Source organism: Trachurus trachurus (assembly GCF_905171665.1).
Source record: "Trachurus trachurus genome assembly, chromosome: 9".
Lineage (NCBI taxonomy): Eukaryota > Metazoa > Chordata > Actinopteri > Carangiformes > Carangidae > Trachurus > Trachurus trachurus.
Window position 1 is genome coordinate 14694829 of NC_139895.1, and position 16268 is coordinate 14711096.

The 16268-nt window shown below is 44.0% G+C and overlaps 1 protein-coding gene across 10 annotated transcripts in view; it reads right to left on the reverse strand.

Moving 5' to 3' along the window:
* The window catches only part of LOC310991603 (rho guanine nucleotide exchange factor 28-like), a 41136-nt gene that overhangs the window by 15638 nt on the left and 9230 nt on the right, over positions 1-16268 (reverse strand). For 8 of the 10 annotated variants that reach the window (XM_083979384.1, XM_083979382.1, XM_083979381.1 and 5 more), the window contains exons 6-13: positions 14861-15044; positions 14218-14419; positions 13843-13918; positions 12360-12406; positions 11644-11716; positions 1865-1986; positions 1316-1698; positions 492-666 (exon numbers count right to left, since the gene is read on the reverse strand). In XM_083979384.1, coding sequence (XP_083835510.1) covers positions 492-666; positions 1316-1698; positions 1865-1986; positions 11644-11716; positions 12360-12406; positions 13843-13918; positions 14218-14419; positions 14861-15044 — 1262 coding nt within the window. Of the gene's footprint in view, positions 1-491; positions 667-1315; positions 1699-1864; positions 1987-7954; positions 8273-11643; positions 11717-12359; positions 12407-13842; positions 13919-14217; positions 14420-14860; positions 15045-16268 lie in introns of those variants that run through there. The other 2 variants (XM_083979377.1, XM_083979385.1) reach the window with 1 other exon arrangement.

The window sequence follows — 16268 nt, forward strand, 5'->3', positions numbered from 1 at the left end:
GGTTCAATCGTGTTAACAGGAAACGCGGAGAAAAGCAGGATACTGCAGAGATGACAGATCAATATGTCTGACCTTTTGTTCACATGATTGAGCTGTTGACAGTCTGGACTCCTGAACTGATGTTTGTCTATAAAGCAGCTTGTTTTCTGTTGTTGCATTTTACCTTCACTGCATTCTCAGTGTTTCATTGTGATTACCACACACATTTACTACAAACCCTTGCAGCGAAAATGTTTTAACTGATAATAAAATCAAATCAAAAGTAAAAGAATGAAAGTGGGATGCGTCAGGTCTGTTCCCAAGCCATTTACAGAAGTAAGCAATCATAAAGAACAATCAAACACTTTTTAATCTCCATCCAGAGTGCGATATAGTCATAAAGTTTTATTTTACTGTTTGGAATAAAAAAGGTATGGGAGAACCAGATTCTACAGCTGTTCTGTCTTGGTCCATATGTGATTTTACACGCATGGTAAAAATTGAGGGTGTACCTTTGTGGACTTCTGTGAGCTGCTGGAGTGTGTGCGGTTAAAGTCTGGTGACGTCTCGAAAGAGTCGCGCTCCTCTCCTGAGCTGGAGCGCAGGATGGACTGCTGCTTTACAGACGAGCAGGGGTAGGAATGTCCCAGTATGTCCTCTTCCCCACTGTCACATTCAAGACTGGGACTACACATACATACGTACACGCAAACAGAGAGACAAACACACGCACTTAGGTTTTGACCTTGCACAATATTCAGTGATGTGAGTGGCTTATGCTACTTCAGTTTGAACGATTATATCAAACTGGGAACAAGTGAAAAACCATCAAACGTCTTTTAAATCATAATTGACAGTCTGAATCTATGCTTTAATTAGGATTAAGACCATGTAGCCTATGAGCTGCCTCCGTCCCGATACTGATGATCCTGCAGCTCTGAGGAAACTGGAAGGAATGTTCTGCAACTCCAGCACACAAACAGCTCAATTGTGTCCCGGCTTCCTGTCACTTTCCGCACCTTCGCAGACTACAATCACTGCACTACACGTCAAAAGACGCTTTTTCTGGAATTCCAAACAGATGATACTTGGTTGGCTTCGTCACAGGAATTGTTTTTCGTTTCGTATCAACAAGAACACGCTGCCAGTTTCCAGACTGGTGCAGAAGTTTAACATCCAGCTGCACTGACTCACTTATTGAAGCAACTCTCACTTTAACATAAAAAAACTCCAGCTGTGAGGCAGTCACATTAAAAAGTTCCATATCTAAATACAACAGACATTTACGAGTGTTTTTACATCTTTAATTCAGGAATCAACAGCAATAATGTCCTACCTCAGGCCCCGGTTTGTTTCCGTCAAGCTGCATCCTCTGCGAGTCAAAGCAGGAGAAGCTGGCAGGCACGACTGAGTCTGACGTCTCTGTGCTCCTTCGAACAAACGGAAGGCGGAAGCCAGGGGGGAGGAAGGAAAAGACGGAGAGGTAGCAAAGGGAGAGGGGGGAGAGGTCCGCGGGGATGGCTCCCTGTGATTCTCCAGCCTGTGGCTTTGGGTTAGCCTCTCCGCAGCACGCGGTGAGGATGGGTGCCGACTCTGGGTGAAGCTCCCCGAATCGGGGGGAGTTGTGGAGAAGGAATCCCAGCACTGGTTGCCAACATGGGGTCCAGGACTCGCCCTCTCCTCCCCTGGCGAGCGGTATCTAATGTCAGCATCATCCACCTGGAACAAAAAGAAGAAAAGTGAGAAAATCGAAGGAGACGAGGAGGAACTCTGACGCTCACCTCGGACTGATTTGCTGCTCCTGTTATGGAACTTCGTACACCTCATGAGCCAAGTCTCTTTTTTTTGGCTATTTTTGAGACTCACTAATCTCAGCCCCACTCACCTGGTCCACCAGCATGGCGTTGGCGTACACTCGGTCTTTGCCGTGTATCATCGCTGACAGTCTGGCAGCCGCAGCCAGAGTTGGGGATGAAGCCTGACTCTCCCTTATGGACTGGCTTTTCTCTGTAGTGAACGAAGGAGCCACATAGAGAGAGAGAGAGCGAGAGAAAGACAGACAGAGAGAGAGAGAGAAAGAGAGAGAGGGGGATTTTTCAATATTACATTTGGTTTCCACAGCAACACCCAATAACTCCTCACAAACACAGGAAGTGACATAGACATCCTGGGCAGTTGCATATCATTGTTCTGGACCAAGAGCCTCTATATGAGTGTGTGTGTGTGTGTGTCTGTCTGAATGGCGCTTTGCACACACACGCGAATGGGCGTGCACGGAGTTGTGAGTGGGCATCTGTAGACATGTTTTTTTCCCTCCACCCTGCCTTCAATATAGCATGTGAGTGGAAATAACTCCCGGTGAGCACACAGTAGCATTGACAGGAACCCTCCCAACACAGTGGAGTCACTGTGAGCAGTCGCCTGGTTTTGCTGTTAAACAGGAGAAAACACTCCTGCTCTCAAAACACACACAGTTCCCTCTGGGATATTGCTCTGCACAAAACACAGTTTCTCCACGACACAATTTCTTAGAAAGTATTTCGGGCTGAAAGTTATTAACCAGAGCGTTCACTACAACCAGCCTTTGATGAGACACTCGTGCAGCACAGTGAAGCATTGTGTCAGTTTATTTACACAAAGTAGAGAAACCTGGGAAAATAAAGAGTTAACCAAAGTGAGGAGTAATATAATAAAACCTCAAGTCAGCAGAAATAGAAATTGAATATGCATTACCCTTGACATCTGACTTGAAACTGAAGTTGTGAGATCATATGATATGATGGAAAGCAGCAGAACAGCAACTAATTGGTCCTTCAGGTGTGATTATTTGCCACATGCTGCTTCCAAGGTCAAAAATGCAACTGTGAAACTCGTTAACTTGCTTAAATGCTCATCAGAAATATACATTTTGAACGTCTATATGTCAAAGACAACTGGACAAGCTCCATCTGCTCATGAAAACCATGTGATATGATCGAAAAAACACCAAAACAGCTACTAAAAGGACCTTGGGATGAGATTGCTTTATCAACTATTTAATAAATTTATAAAGGGATAGTTCAACATTTTGGCAAATTGGCCCATTGCCATAATCCCTATAGTTTTAGGAGTTGTTTTCGAGGTAAATTCATGCAAAATGTTCATTCCCGTCGGGGGCAGTTTTTCGGCAAGCAGTCTCTGCATTTGCATCTAAAACAACTTGGTCTCGTAATGTTACGTTATTGTCTCATAGCGTGGTGAATGTGCAGGTCACAACTTGTCCACGAGAGCGTTTTGGAGTTGTTGGATTGTGTATTTGATGAGTTTGATGAGGGAAACCAAGAAATCCCATTAGCCTCTGTAGCGTAGCTCTGAGCAGCTCACAGCTCTGCTCCGCTGTTCTAAAGGGGATGAGCAGACTCTACTTCCTGAGGAAGCTGAGATCCTTCAACGTGTGCAGCAAGATGTTGGAGATCTTCTACCAGTCCGTTGTTGCCAGCACCATCTTCTTTGCTGCTGTGTGTTGGGGCAGCAGCATCAGAGCCAGCGACACTAACAGACTTGAGAAGATCGTCAAGAAGGCTGGCTCTGTACTGGGTCTCAGGCTGGAGTCCTTTGGTGACCGTGGTGGAGAGGAGGACACTGAATAAACTGTTCTCCATCATGGACAATGACCAGCACCCTCTCCATCACACAGTGGTCAGACAGCGGAGCAGCTTCTCACACAGGCTGCCCCAGCTCCGCTGTCGAAGGGACAGATACAGGAAATCTTTCCTGCCACATGCCATCACACTGTATAATAACAGCTGAAAAACTCTGGTCATAACTTACAGTCTCTACGCACCTTATTTTTCTACACACAGTTACACACATTGCACATTTTCTTCTTGCACTAAAACCAACGCTGCCAATTTGTTTTTGTATAATTATGTACATGACATTTTATTTTAATTTGCTATTGCTATTTTATTATGTACAGTTTGTTCTTTATATTTTACTATTTTATTATGTATAGTTTATATTCTTATTCTTATTCTTTATATTCTTATACTATATGTTGTTATCGTCAATGTGTGTCTGTGTAATGCTGCTGCTGCACTGTAATTTCCCAGATTGGGATCAATAAAGTATATCTATCTATCTATCTATCTATCTATCTATCTATCTATCTATCTATCTATCTATCTATCTATCTATCTATCTATCTATCTATCTATCTATCTAAAAATAGATTGCACTGACAATTAAAGGTAACAAACCTATTGCTATGACTATAGGGATTATGGCAATGGGCCAATTTGCCAAAATGTTGAACTATCCCTTTAAATCTTAAACACTAGGGGTGTTTGTGACAAGGTGACCACTGCATGATTAAAACCACAGCTTGGACTGTTTGTTTATGTGAAGTTCCAGATGTGCAGTAGCTTCCAGTGGGTGCTGGAGCTCATAATATTGTTTCTGTTCAACTTGGTCTGATTTCAGCATCACAGCCCGTTGAGTCACATGGGAAAGGCCTGAATTTGTATAGTTTTTACTGCTACTAGTCGACCATCAGTTAATACATCTCTCCCTTTTTTGCAAATCAATCATTAAATGATACAATCCAGTCAAGAAAGCACTGGAAATGGTTAGGTTGTCAAACTCCAGTTATACCTGGCCTATCCACTATCAGGACTAAGAAAACACCGTCACAACATTATAACAAACTCATAAATCCTCTAGACTGCACTCTGTGCTCCAGTGAAGCCTCTCATGATGAAGAGATTTCATGTTATGCCACTGAGAAACCAGGGAAATTTAAATCACATAAATGACTGATAGCAACAGTGAAGCACTGATCACACTAACCAGAGGAGGCAGCCTCATTAGTTCAGTTATATTATTATCTTCCCATAATGACAGTCCCACCACACAGGGTCAAACACGCCTGCAAATGATGCCAGCGGTGCATAAAACAAGTCTTTGTGTCACTGCTGCTTCCACCATAACACTTCAAGCAGCAGCAATTACAAGAGTGAATATTCTTTATAAACAAATCCACAGTTTCTGAGTGAGACAAAATATGAAAAGTCCAGCGTTTGTATCAGAGAATAAATCAGACCAACAATTGGCTGAGCTTCCTGTAGGCGGTGAGAGCCATAAATCTGAGAGGCAGCAGGGAGTCAAGCAGACATTGATGAGGAAAACAGATGATTCCTGCTCCATCCACATCAAATGTAAAGGAATAAACCGGAATTCAAACACCACAGGATATAAAGAGACCACTCCACATCAACTCTGAAGTGTCTCTCATCATCATGCATGCTTTGTTTAAGTCACCACAGCCTGAAATGAGCAGAGAGTAGGAAAAATCCAGTCTTACAACCTGTTTTGTTACTAAAAACTCTTCCAGCAGAAAACATTAAGCTGGGTCCTGAGTTCAGATCCATAAAACTTGCACAAAGGCATATTAGAGCTTCCATTATGTATCACAGGATTAGTTTTAATCTTACATCAAATCCAAAGAAAGGGTCAGATGCTGGATGTGGGTCAAACCGCTGTTTGAAAGCAGATACTGTTTCACATAAACCCACTTCAGAAACTTGACAGACGGGCCTAATAGTTCAAGTTCTGGGCCAGGTCCAAAGCCACAGCTGGCTGCAACGGGCCCGATCATTCACACACCTCTGACCCATAAACGCCGCCTCAGTGAACATTACTGTCAGGCACTGCGATCTGTGTTTAACATTAGTTAACTGAGGGAATAACAGAGAGGCAGGGAGTTCATATTACTAACAAGTTGAAGCCGCACAAAATCCATTTTTCGTCCGTCGAGGCTGTCTTTGTTGCTGACAGAGACAGAGAGTGCCGTCTGCAGGTTGCCATTTCAAAGAGAGTTTTAAGGAATGCGGAGCCGTGTGTGGGGCTATTTGTACAAGATTTTTTCGCTCGTAGAAAGTATATTTGGAGTGATGTGATATTCAAAGCATGTCCCTGAGTGAGAGCCAACCCTATACAGTAGCACTGCCTGGAGCAGCAGCGCGGAGAAAGAGAAGAGAGCTGGAGCTTTACAGAGGCCTAGACAAAGACAGCAGTCACTGCCAGGTTTCCAGAACAGGGCAGTTAAACACAGAGAGTGACCCTTCAACCCATGCACACCCCTGGGAGAGAGAGATCGAGGAAGGCAGGATGGGAAGGAGGGAGGCAGGGCGGTCACAGGGGCTCTTTCTCAAGGTTGAAGCTCTATGGCAAAACAAAAAAGTTAAAGATAAACACAGAATCATAATTGTCAAATGTGTAAACTCCTCCACTTGTTTATTATGGATATAAAAGGATTATTTATACATGCTCACCCTTCTTTTATGATGTAATTCATGTTTTAACCTTGCACCAAACAACTGTCATCTCTCATGGAGAGACCTGGGAGAAATTAGGAGTGGAGTGAAATAATAAGCTGAGTCTAAAAATAATCAGCACGGAGGGTGTTATTAACAGAGAGAGGTCATTATTTGACTATGGTGTTTATGGAGGGCCGTTTAAATCATTAAAGCTATTGTTTACCAAAATCCACAAACCCACTCTGAGTTATGACACCTGCAGTCAAACAGCCCTCAGGTCCAAGCATCACATCGCGATCTCCCACCGTGTTTACATTTCAGTGCGTCACACGGTCCGAGAGATCCGGGAAGAGGTAAACCCAGAGCGAACAAGCGATCAATCCTCGGAGTGAAGAAATAAACTTGTGGCACTTGTGCACACCTGAAATCACATTTCACTTGAGCTGCAGGTGCATTGTTCTGCTGTTGAGCTGTTCTGCTTCAGATTTCAACTTCTTCTGCTTCTTCTTCTAAAAGAAAAAAAAAAACTTCTAAATTTACTTTAATTCATGGGGACGTTGGAGAAAAAAAAAAGGTTTATACAGTGCTGCTGTTTCTCCTCTTCAGCTGGACGGCACAGACAGGCAGTGTGTATAAAAATTTGCCGATGTCAATCACAATTAAGAAGCAATAACAGGGATAATCTTGCAGAGGTTTATGGTGAAAGATGAGGAAAAGACCACTGGAGTTGAGCCATGACACAGACATGGCAGTAACTTGATCTCACTCTGTGTCTGTCTTTCTCTCTCTCTCTCTCTTCATTCCCAACATACACAGTCCTTTTGCACACAAGCAATGAACTGTTTAACCATTCTGGTTTAATTTTGGACTATTTTAAGCACTCGCTGTAGCTCGCCCATGACTAATCATGAAGCAACAGATTTATAAACCAGGATTAAGCACTGGGATTAACTTTATTTTGATTCAACTTCAATGACACCTGATCAAAAACTGACAATGTTTATCAACTGCAGGTGTCTGAGCCTGGGTACTGTACATGATAATAACCACTGACCCTTTCCCTTCTGTACTTCATGGACACCAGCAGTCACATGAGGCCACAACTCCTCCATTCATGCAAACAACAGTGTCGCCTGAGGATGTCGAAAGCCCCCCCCCCCCCTCCCCAAAAGGCACTCAGTCGGCCTCGAGTGGACATCTGACATTCCCCAACATACTGTCAGATATCAGGTTACATCACTGGCAAACATGCAGTTATCTCACTCTGATTGACTTGGTGCAGCAGCAGTGGAGGCCTGTGAGTAAGACTGTGTAATGGGAGCAGTCTAATTTTAACTTTATTGTTCCACAGTGAACAGTGAGACGTGTCTGCCAGGGGGGCCGTTTGCATTAAAGTCCTCCATTTGCCATCTGTAACGTGATGTAGCTATATGTGGTCACAGACAGCAGCTTTCTCTCTCTCACTCTCTCTCTCTCTCTCTCTCCCTCTCTCAAATGAATCCACATGCACCAGGACTCTGCCAAGGACTCCAGAAATCAACATGTCAGAAACACATATTTCTGCCTGTGAGCTAGAGAAGCGGTGCAGTCAGTATTTATGGGAACTCATAAAACGAACTGTCAATGAGGCCTGGATATAAAGACAGATTTACACATCTATTCATCAACTGCTCTGTTACCTTTTTTTCCTGTCTTCCTGCGCATCCTCATCTTGGGAAACGAAGGCCAGGAGTAGTTGAAAGGAGAGTCCGAATCCGAATCCATGATTTGCCCTTTTCAAAGAAAATCTGCATCCAAAACAGCCCCGAGGCGTTTTAATAAATAAATAAATGAGCAGCAGTGTCTTAGTTTACATCCATTTCCCCATGGCTGAACAGACGGCCGACTAGATCCGGCTCTCGCTCTGCTTTTTTCCAGAGCCCCGCTGTAGACACTCTGACACTTCAGGAGTGAGCCAGCATGTTCCCCTCTGTCTCCCCCAACCACCCCTCCCCCTAAAAGTCCTCCCCTTCCCCCTTCACAGCTCTGAAACAACTGTCCGAGTGAGCCCGGGGACCGAACCCTTCTGCCTTCTCCCTCTGACTCCTCTTTCCGTCTCTGTCCCCCCCCTTTTCCTTGTCTCTCTGGGCTGCTGCTCTTCTCAAACCCGTGTGCCAACCTCTGGGTCTCGTTATCTCAGTCACAAAACTACAACACGCACTACGAAGGGAGAGGGAGAGAGAGAGAGAGATCAGCACACGCTGGCGGGAGAAGAGAGAGAGAGAGAGGGGGGGGCGGTATTGACGGCTGGAAAGAGTGAGTGAAGGAGGGAAAGAAACAGAGACAAAGTCAAACATAGGAGTGACTTCAGAACCTACAGTGAAGACAAACATGAGGGCAGACAGCTTAGTGGAGGTGAGTCTCAGACACGGGAGAAATCATTAACCCTGTGAGTTCATGATTGTCTCAGAGGCTGCGGAGACACACACTCCACACTCGAGATGCAAAACCATTCACTCCGAACATGCCCGATGCTGCCACGTCTGAGGAGAGTCCTTCCCGATCACTCCACTCTCTCTGTGTGTGTGTCTTTCTCTATATTTTAGCATGTCAAAGCCAAGCTGAGGGGGGAAAGGGGGTTTGGAGTGTGTGTGTGTGTGTGTGTGTGTGTTGGAGGGAAGAGAGGGGGGGAGCAGACTGCCAGGTCAGCAGCCTCACCATGGAGACAGCAGTGAGAGCCGCTGCTGTTTTCTCCCTCCATGCTGTTTTTTCCCCCATTTCCCTCCTCTTGCCAACTTGCAGGAGTACAGTGCTCCATTCGCAACAGCAAAAGAATACGAGTAAGTTTGGCGAGAGGTGGTAAAAAGCGAGAGAATGGGATGGTGAAGGGGTTTTAAGAGACAAATCGGACAAAGGCGCTCTGGACAGAGGCCAAATGTGGGCTTATAAATGCACATAAATGAAGGAATGCGATAAAAACAGACAGAAAAGGTGGATGAGAAGAGTTTTGTAGGCAGAATGTATGCAGAAGACGGGAATAGATGCACTGCAGCTATAGAAAGTAGTTTCTGTGTGTGTGTGTGTGTGTGTGTGTGTGTGTGTGTGTGTGTGTGTGTGTGTGTGTGTGTGTGTGTGTGTGTGTGTGTGTGTGTGTGTGTGTGTGTGTGTGTGTGTGTGTGTGCATGGGAATGGTGGTGGAGGGTGTTGGCACTGTACTAGTGAACATTAATGATGCCTTTGTGGGGTCTGTGTGAGGTTTAGTCCGTTTTTCCGCTCTCCAATTAGATCCCTCAGCCGGGGTCTGAGACTCTTGTTAGCGTTCCCGGTGCTGCGCTCATCGTCTGTTCTCACACTGCCAAACTATCCATATCATAAATCCCTTTTTCTCTTGCCCCCTCCCATCCACCCCACAAGACTCACACACACACACACACACACACACACACAAGTACAGCATTCGCACAATCCTCCACTCTCCTCTCCCTGGGGATCTGAACAGGCTGCTGGAAAACTGCATTCACCAAAGCCCTGGCAACCCCCATTCATCCACAAACACCCCCTTTTTTTCACTTCCCTATACCCCTTGCCCCCTTCAGAGCGCTCTTCCCTATACTGCACTCTCCCTCTCAGACACACAAGTGCACACAGACACACAGACACACACACATATACAACAACCTCCTTCCTTTCTTCAGCTGTGGAGTGCAGAGCTCCCAGGATGAAGTGGCCTTTACTGTTTGTTCACTAAACTCACATTAAAATGCTGACCTGGGAGGATGGGACAGGGAGCATGGGTGCATAAGTCTATGTGTGTGTGTGTGTGTGTGTGTGTGTGTGTAGGTATTTGGGTGCAAGTGTGTGTTTTGGGTGGGGTATTTGAATATTGGGGGCATTAGGAGGGCAGCGGTGGGGGAGAAGGGAGGGAAGTGTTAGGGTGGAAAATGAAAAGACAAAGACTGACCTTTTCTCTTAAAAGTTCAGAACGGCTAAACCCATCAGTATTATAGTATAAACCTGTTTGGGCGATAGTCCATTTACTGAGAGTCCTGCCAATGAAGTTACAGTAATTTAAAATGGAGAAAGGAAAAGAGCTGACATCAAGAAGACAGGGGGGGGGGACATGACAGCTACATTCAAAATTCCTCATCCCTTGCTGAAACTCTGGCTATAGAAGTTGTGTCTGTCTATTTGATGACGCATTAGCGCAAGAAAGCAGCCACATTGCATGTGATAAAAACAGACTGGAATCACAATATATGCTTCACTTCTTCGCCCGTCAGTCACTCGTTATGCAAGACGGCTTCGGAATGCCTAATGAGGAAAGGGTCAAATAGGAGCTGTAATCCCAGAAGAATGGCATGTATAAAATCTGAGTCAGTTTGAGTTTTTTTTTTTCGTTCTATAAAAAAGAACAATTCATTCAACTTGAAAGTGACTCGAAGGGAAACTTGGAGAAAACAATTTTCAAGTGACTAATGTTATTCGTCTGAACCACAAAAAGTCTTTGAGAGGATCGAACGAGGTCACCAGCAGCCAGGCTTCAGTGACTACACAGAAAATGTGAAAATACACACACACACACACACACACACACACACACACACATACACATACACATATGCACGCAGAGGACAAAATGGCTTGACCATATACCATGGAAAACAACACCAGCCACAGGAAGTTAAGATTGCAGATGTCCAGTGCCAAGTGTTATAAAGCCTGCAGCCTCAGCTTGTAACCACAGCATTCTTACACTGAGGCATCAGTCTGCTGTGCAGCAATACAGGCCAATTATTAACCCACAGGATGTTCCCACTCTCAAATCCTTCCCCTCCCATCCAGAAGCAGATCACACTGAAGCCACCTTCGGCCACCTAGTACGGATTCATTCCTGCTCCCTTCGTCACCGATGGCCCGGAACGGAGTGACTCAGGGCCGATGTTCTCTATGTGTTGTATTAATATGATTCCTTCACGGTGTCACAGTCACTATAAACACACTGTAACAGTAGTGACAGCACTCCAAAAAACTCCAGAGAGCAAGTGAAAGGGAGGGGGGTGCATGACGAGTCTGTGGGCTGAAATGTGATCCCACAGTCCGTGGGGATGGTAGACAGCAGCCATAATCGAGGATTAGAGCTGAGTTCCAAGCTCTGTTCAGGAAAGGAAATGTTTCCTGCAGTTGGACTCACTTAATGATTGGAAGCTACTTGGATAACTTCCTATGAATATAGCAGCACCTAAAACAACAATGATCAGTTTCAGTGAGAACAGAACGTGATCTACAGCTGAGGCACCGCAAGCTCTAAAATTAAAACCGACGTCTATAAACGGGCTTCTGGGTAAAGGCACCGAGCTTATGAAGAAACTTTAAAAATAAAAATCTTTACCAGGGTCAGATGGTGATGGATCGTCCTCTTCGTCCTCCTCGTTCAGGCAAAACATCAGCGGCTCGTCGTAGTCCTGGGTGGAACAAAACACAACAGGTCTTGAGTACAAAAACGCAAGTGTTTGGCGGGTGCATAGGTGTGTCACTGAGAAAGATTAATTAGGTAACCATCTGTATCACATAAAACAGGTCCTATTGGTTAACCAGAGTCATGTGCACACGCCACACGTCTCAGAAAAACATGAAACACCACACTTGACCGCGCACAAAGTCAGCTATTCAGTGGCGCGTGCAAGGTGCCAACTCCAACACCTTAACAATGAGAGTGAAACAATGTGGAGCATTGAGGGGGCAGTCAGCGCCTTGTTCTCAAGCCATGACCGCCGTTTGCCACTGGGGAACGCAGATGTTCATGGAGATTGAATGGAGCTTTGAGGGATTTAAAATTTGAAATAAGATATAGAAGTTGTTTTTTTTGCGTAACACCTGTTGTAACAAAAATACACACATGCAAAATTCATCTGAAATGTTTGGGATTGACGGGAAACTTATTTCCATCTTGGCAGGTCAAGCTGTTTGAGCGCGTTGTACGGGAATTTACAAATAGTGAAATATAATCTGGCTATATTTCATTTCTATTCTATTTACTATGGCTCTGCATGCATGCTGTGAGTTACAATGAGAAAAACTATTATTGCCCTTGTATCAAATACGCACATTTTCTTCCACAGCAGAGTTTCCACCATTGATATCAGGATACAGAGCTGGGAAAAAAAGAGAGAAAATATATTCAGACACAGCCATACAGCAACCATTAAAACTTCAAAAGAAGAGACTCAAGTGAGGGCAGATGTGTGTCAGTTTTTTAACAATACCATGTCAAGTTTTAGTTTTGTTTTGTTTTCATAACCTGGGGGGATCTTTACCGTGTGGCCTTGATCTCCTTTCTTTTCACTTAACTACCATGTGCATCCCAGATCAAAGGGACACAGTGTATGATCACTTACCAGAAACAAAACTGCGACACACAGAAATGAGTCTGCAGGTAGTTTGATGTTCGGTATGGGGTCATATAAAAATATAAAGGCAGGAAAGGTAGGAGAGCTAAGTGGTGGCAAACCCATAAAGGATATATAGGTTGGGAGAGGAAATCAGAGACAAGAAAAAAAAATATGACAGGAAGAATATAAAAAGGCCAAGAGAGGAAACGATTTTATGTATAAAAAGCAACAACCCTTATCTGTCAAAAGTCTTTTTATGGCTCAGCGTGTGTGATGCCCAGAGGATGAATCCTAATGATTTTACTGAGCTGCTAACTTTTCCTCTAGCACCACCAGCAGGTCAAAGATTTATCTGGTGAAATCTTATCTACAGCTGCTTGATGAACTGGCACAAAATGTTGTTGTTCATGATAACGACACAATGTTTCCTTCTGAATGATTCTTATAACACTCTGGCGATTCTCTGATTTTCTCCTGATTAATTATGTGGCTTCGTGATCAGGTCAAAAACTTTAAATGTGTGACACTTTGATTTATGGTTCACCAAAAAAAAACTGCAAAATGACTTTCTCAGCCACAGTCAGATTCGTATTTAGTTATTGCATTTTGTGCTTATTAGCAGATGTTAATTCACTGAAGCAAGATTAGAATTTTTTTTTGTATTATCTCCATTTTTGTAAACTTTTAAAATTGAAATAGGAAAACGTTTGGATTTGCTGCTTGATAAATGATTTGCACAATCAACAAATCATCAACTAATCAGTCACCATGCATGTTTGTTGTTATCTGGATGTTTTCACACACTTGCAGTACCTATAAACACCCAGAGGAGGGCAACCAATTCCTTTCAGTCCTGTGGCCATACAGCATCTAACTTCGTTAAACACTAGAACAAACACACTGGTGGGGCACCGAGGCTGAAGACAAGCAACAAATATCAGACCTCAAAGGGAAACATGGGATTCCAAGCAAATGATGTGGGTCTGCTCTAAAATTTAATGGCTCCTTCTCTGGCTCTTGGCCCCAAGTTCGGTGCAAATTGGTTCAGTACTTTTTGAGTAACAAATAAACAGCCATGGGTGAAAACACAACCTCCTCGCAGCCCATTGCAACATTAAAGAGAAGAGCTAAAGACTGGATGGCTTCAATTTAACCAGGGCTCCCAAATCCCACCAAGCAGTTAGGAGTTGTTGTTATACCGTTCTCTGCAGGATCGTCCACCAGTTCTTCCTTCCCTAAGATGGTCTCCACCCGTTCCCTCCTTAGTGCTTTGACCTGATGGAGAACAGACAATGTAAGAAGATACATGATATAAACTGCACATTGTCTGATTTTGAATCAAAGTTTATTAAATGAAATTATTTCCACCTTGGCTTCATTTTAACAGTACTTTCAGTTAAATCAGTTGCAGCAAAACTTGTTTCTGTTTTGGCACAAGGTTCAAGCTTTGTAACACCCAATTAGTGATTTTAAGTCCATGGAAATTCAGGTTCTGTAATGTTTTTACTTAGAATCTTTAGTTTATAGATATTTCTCTTTAGAAACATCATGCAACTCTCCTGATGCTCGCTCACCTCTCTGAGGAAGTCCTCATCTCTGAGCCGGTCTCTGAGGAGCAGGATGTCTGCGTGCCGGCTTTCCTCCGAGCTCCACCTCAGGTTTTGTCGGACGGTCAGAGTCAAGTTCCCCGTGTCGTGACAGTACCTCAGCAACCGGGACCGGTCTGCCCACACCTGGGACAGACCTGCAGGAGGTGTGGCTAGGGGGTTGGGTGGGCTGCAGCACAATCATTAAACGTACGATTAGAAAAGACTTTCTGTTTTTGAAGTGCTGTCATTCAGTGCATGTGACAGTGACATGTGAGGTTTTTTAAGAAACATAAATAGGCCTATAAAACTGTGCTAAAGATTTATGGATCCAGACTGAGTCCAAAAGATAGAGCAAAAACAAATTCCTCAGTTTGACAGGTAACAGGTGGTTAGCATTTTATGTGTTCGTAAAACTAGTGTATTTACAGTATCTGAGAATTTAAAGAATGTAGATTATCTAGGCTAATGGCCGACTTAAAACCACATTGTTTTTACTTTTGGAAAGTTTTGCCTTGCTGCTGGGAGAGGGGAAGTTCTGTCTTCCTTCTGTCTTTAATGCTGCAGCAGAACAGTGACTAATGTGTCAGTGCCTCTCCCTGCAGTGCTCTGCTGGAGCTTATGATCTTACTGTGTGAGCAGCTCCAGGAGTTCGGTGTTGCCCACTGTCTGTGCCAGCTGCATCGGCGTGATTCCCTCTTCGTTTGGCAGGCTGATAGCCATCAACCCCCCCGGCTGGCAAAGCAGCAGCTCCGCGAGCCGACACAGGCCCCAGCGCACTGCCAGGTGGAGGGGAGACTCCCTGGGGCTGTGCTCTGGAGGGCGAGGGGAGGGATATAAAAACATAAATAATATCTGCAGAGATTTAAGTACGTAGGGGGAGCTAATACAAGAGTGGGAGAGGGAGGAGAGATTAACAACATGAAGCGGAAAAAGTGGCAGAATCGGAGAAAAACTGAAAACTGAAACGCCGGCATGCTCGTCTTCATAACCACATCCACATTATAATTAACCTAGATGTCAATGATTGAAAGCACTGGATCCCTCTGCTCCACTGACCCACTTTAAGGTAATAAAAGACTCTCAACAAAGTGGTGACAGCTTCTTATTTCTGTGTCTGCCACTCAACACAGGTCCAACGAGATCTGTATCCAGGTAACTGGCCTGCGTGAAATCAGCCAGGAACTTGTGAGGCTTGGAGACGTACAGCTGTATCCGAAGAGGTGCAGCATGAATTCACAATAATGGTAAAATATTAATAGTAATCTCTTAAAATTCTTTTACATGTGGTTTTGTTAAACATTGAAATATACTGAGCATAGACACTGAATAATAACAGTGATTCACAGTTGTAAAGGCAACTGCAGATACAGTAACACTAATGACAACAAGCTGCATGTGACAAAGATCTCACAGTCGCCATTTAAAGATGTGTCTGAGGCAACATACTGTAAGGCCACGTACAGGAGGGAGTATGAGTTCAGACGAAAACTGTCTGACTTCCGAAATCTACATGATGTTAATAATCTACAAAGACTGGAGAACTTTCAGTGGGATATTACTGCAAACTAAAGCAACGTAGACAGCCTGATCAAAAATTAATCATTCATCACAATTTATATCTACTACAGTGGATAGTTTTACTAAAAGGGGTAAAATCAGAAAGATGCCATTTTACTAAATTAGTGTAATCTTTCAAGTATAAACTGAAAGTACTTAAAGGGATACACGAACATTTTTTTTTTTTACGTGTCTTGTCTCACTCCCGAGTCGATGACAAGCAGATAGACACCATCCTTTCGACTGTGCGTGCAGTAACAAGGGAGATAGAGCCCGTATCGCCTAAAAATGTTTGAAATGTCGATAAAGTGATATATTTACAGAGTTTAGAGCTAAAATGAAATCAGCTTCTGACTGCTGATTTCGGCTTGGGTAGGAGGCAGCCTAACATTACCTATGCACTTCCAGTGTTTGAGCTAAGCTAATTACGGGCGATACGGCTCTATCTCCCTTGTTACTGCACACACAGTCGAAAGGAT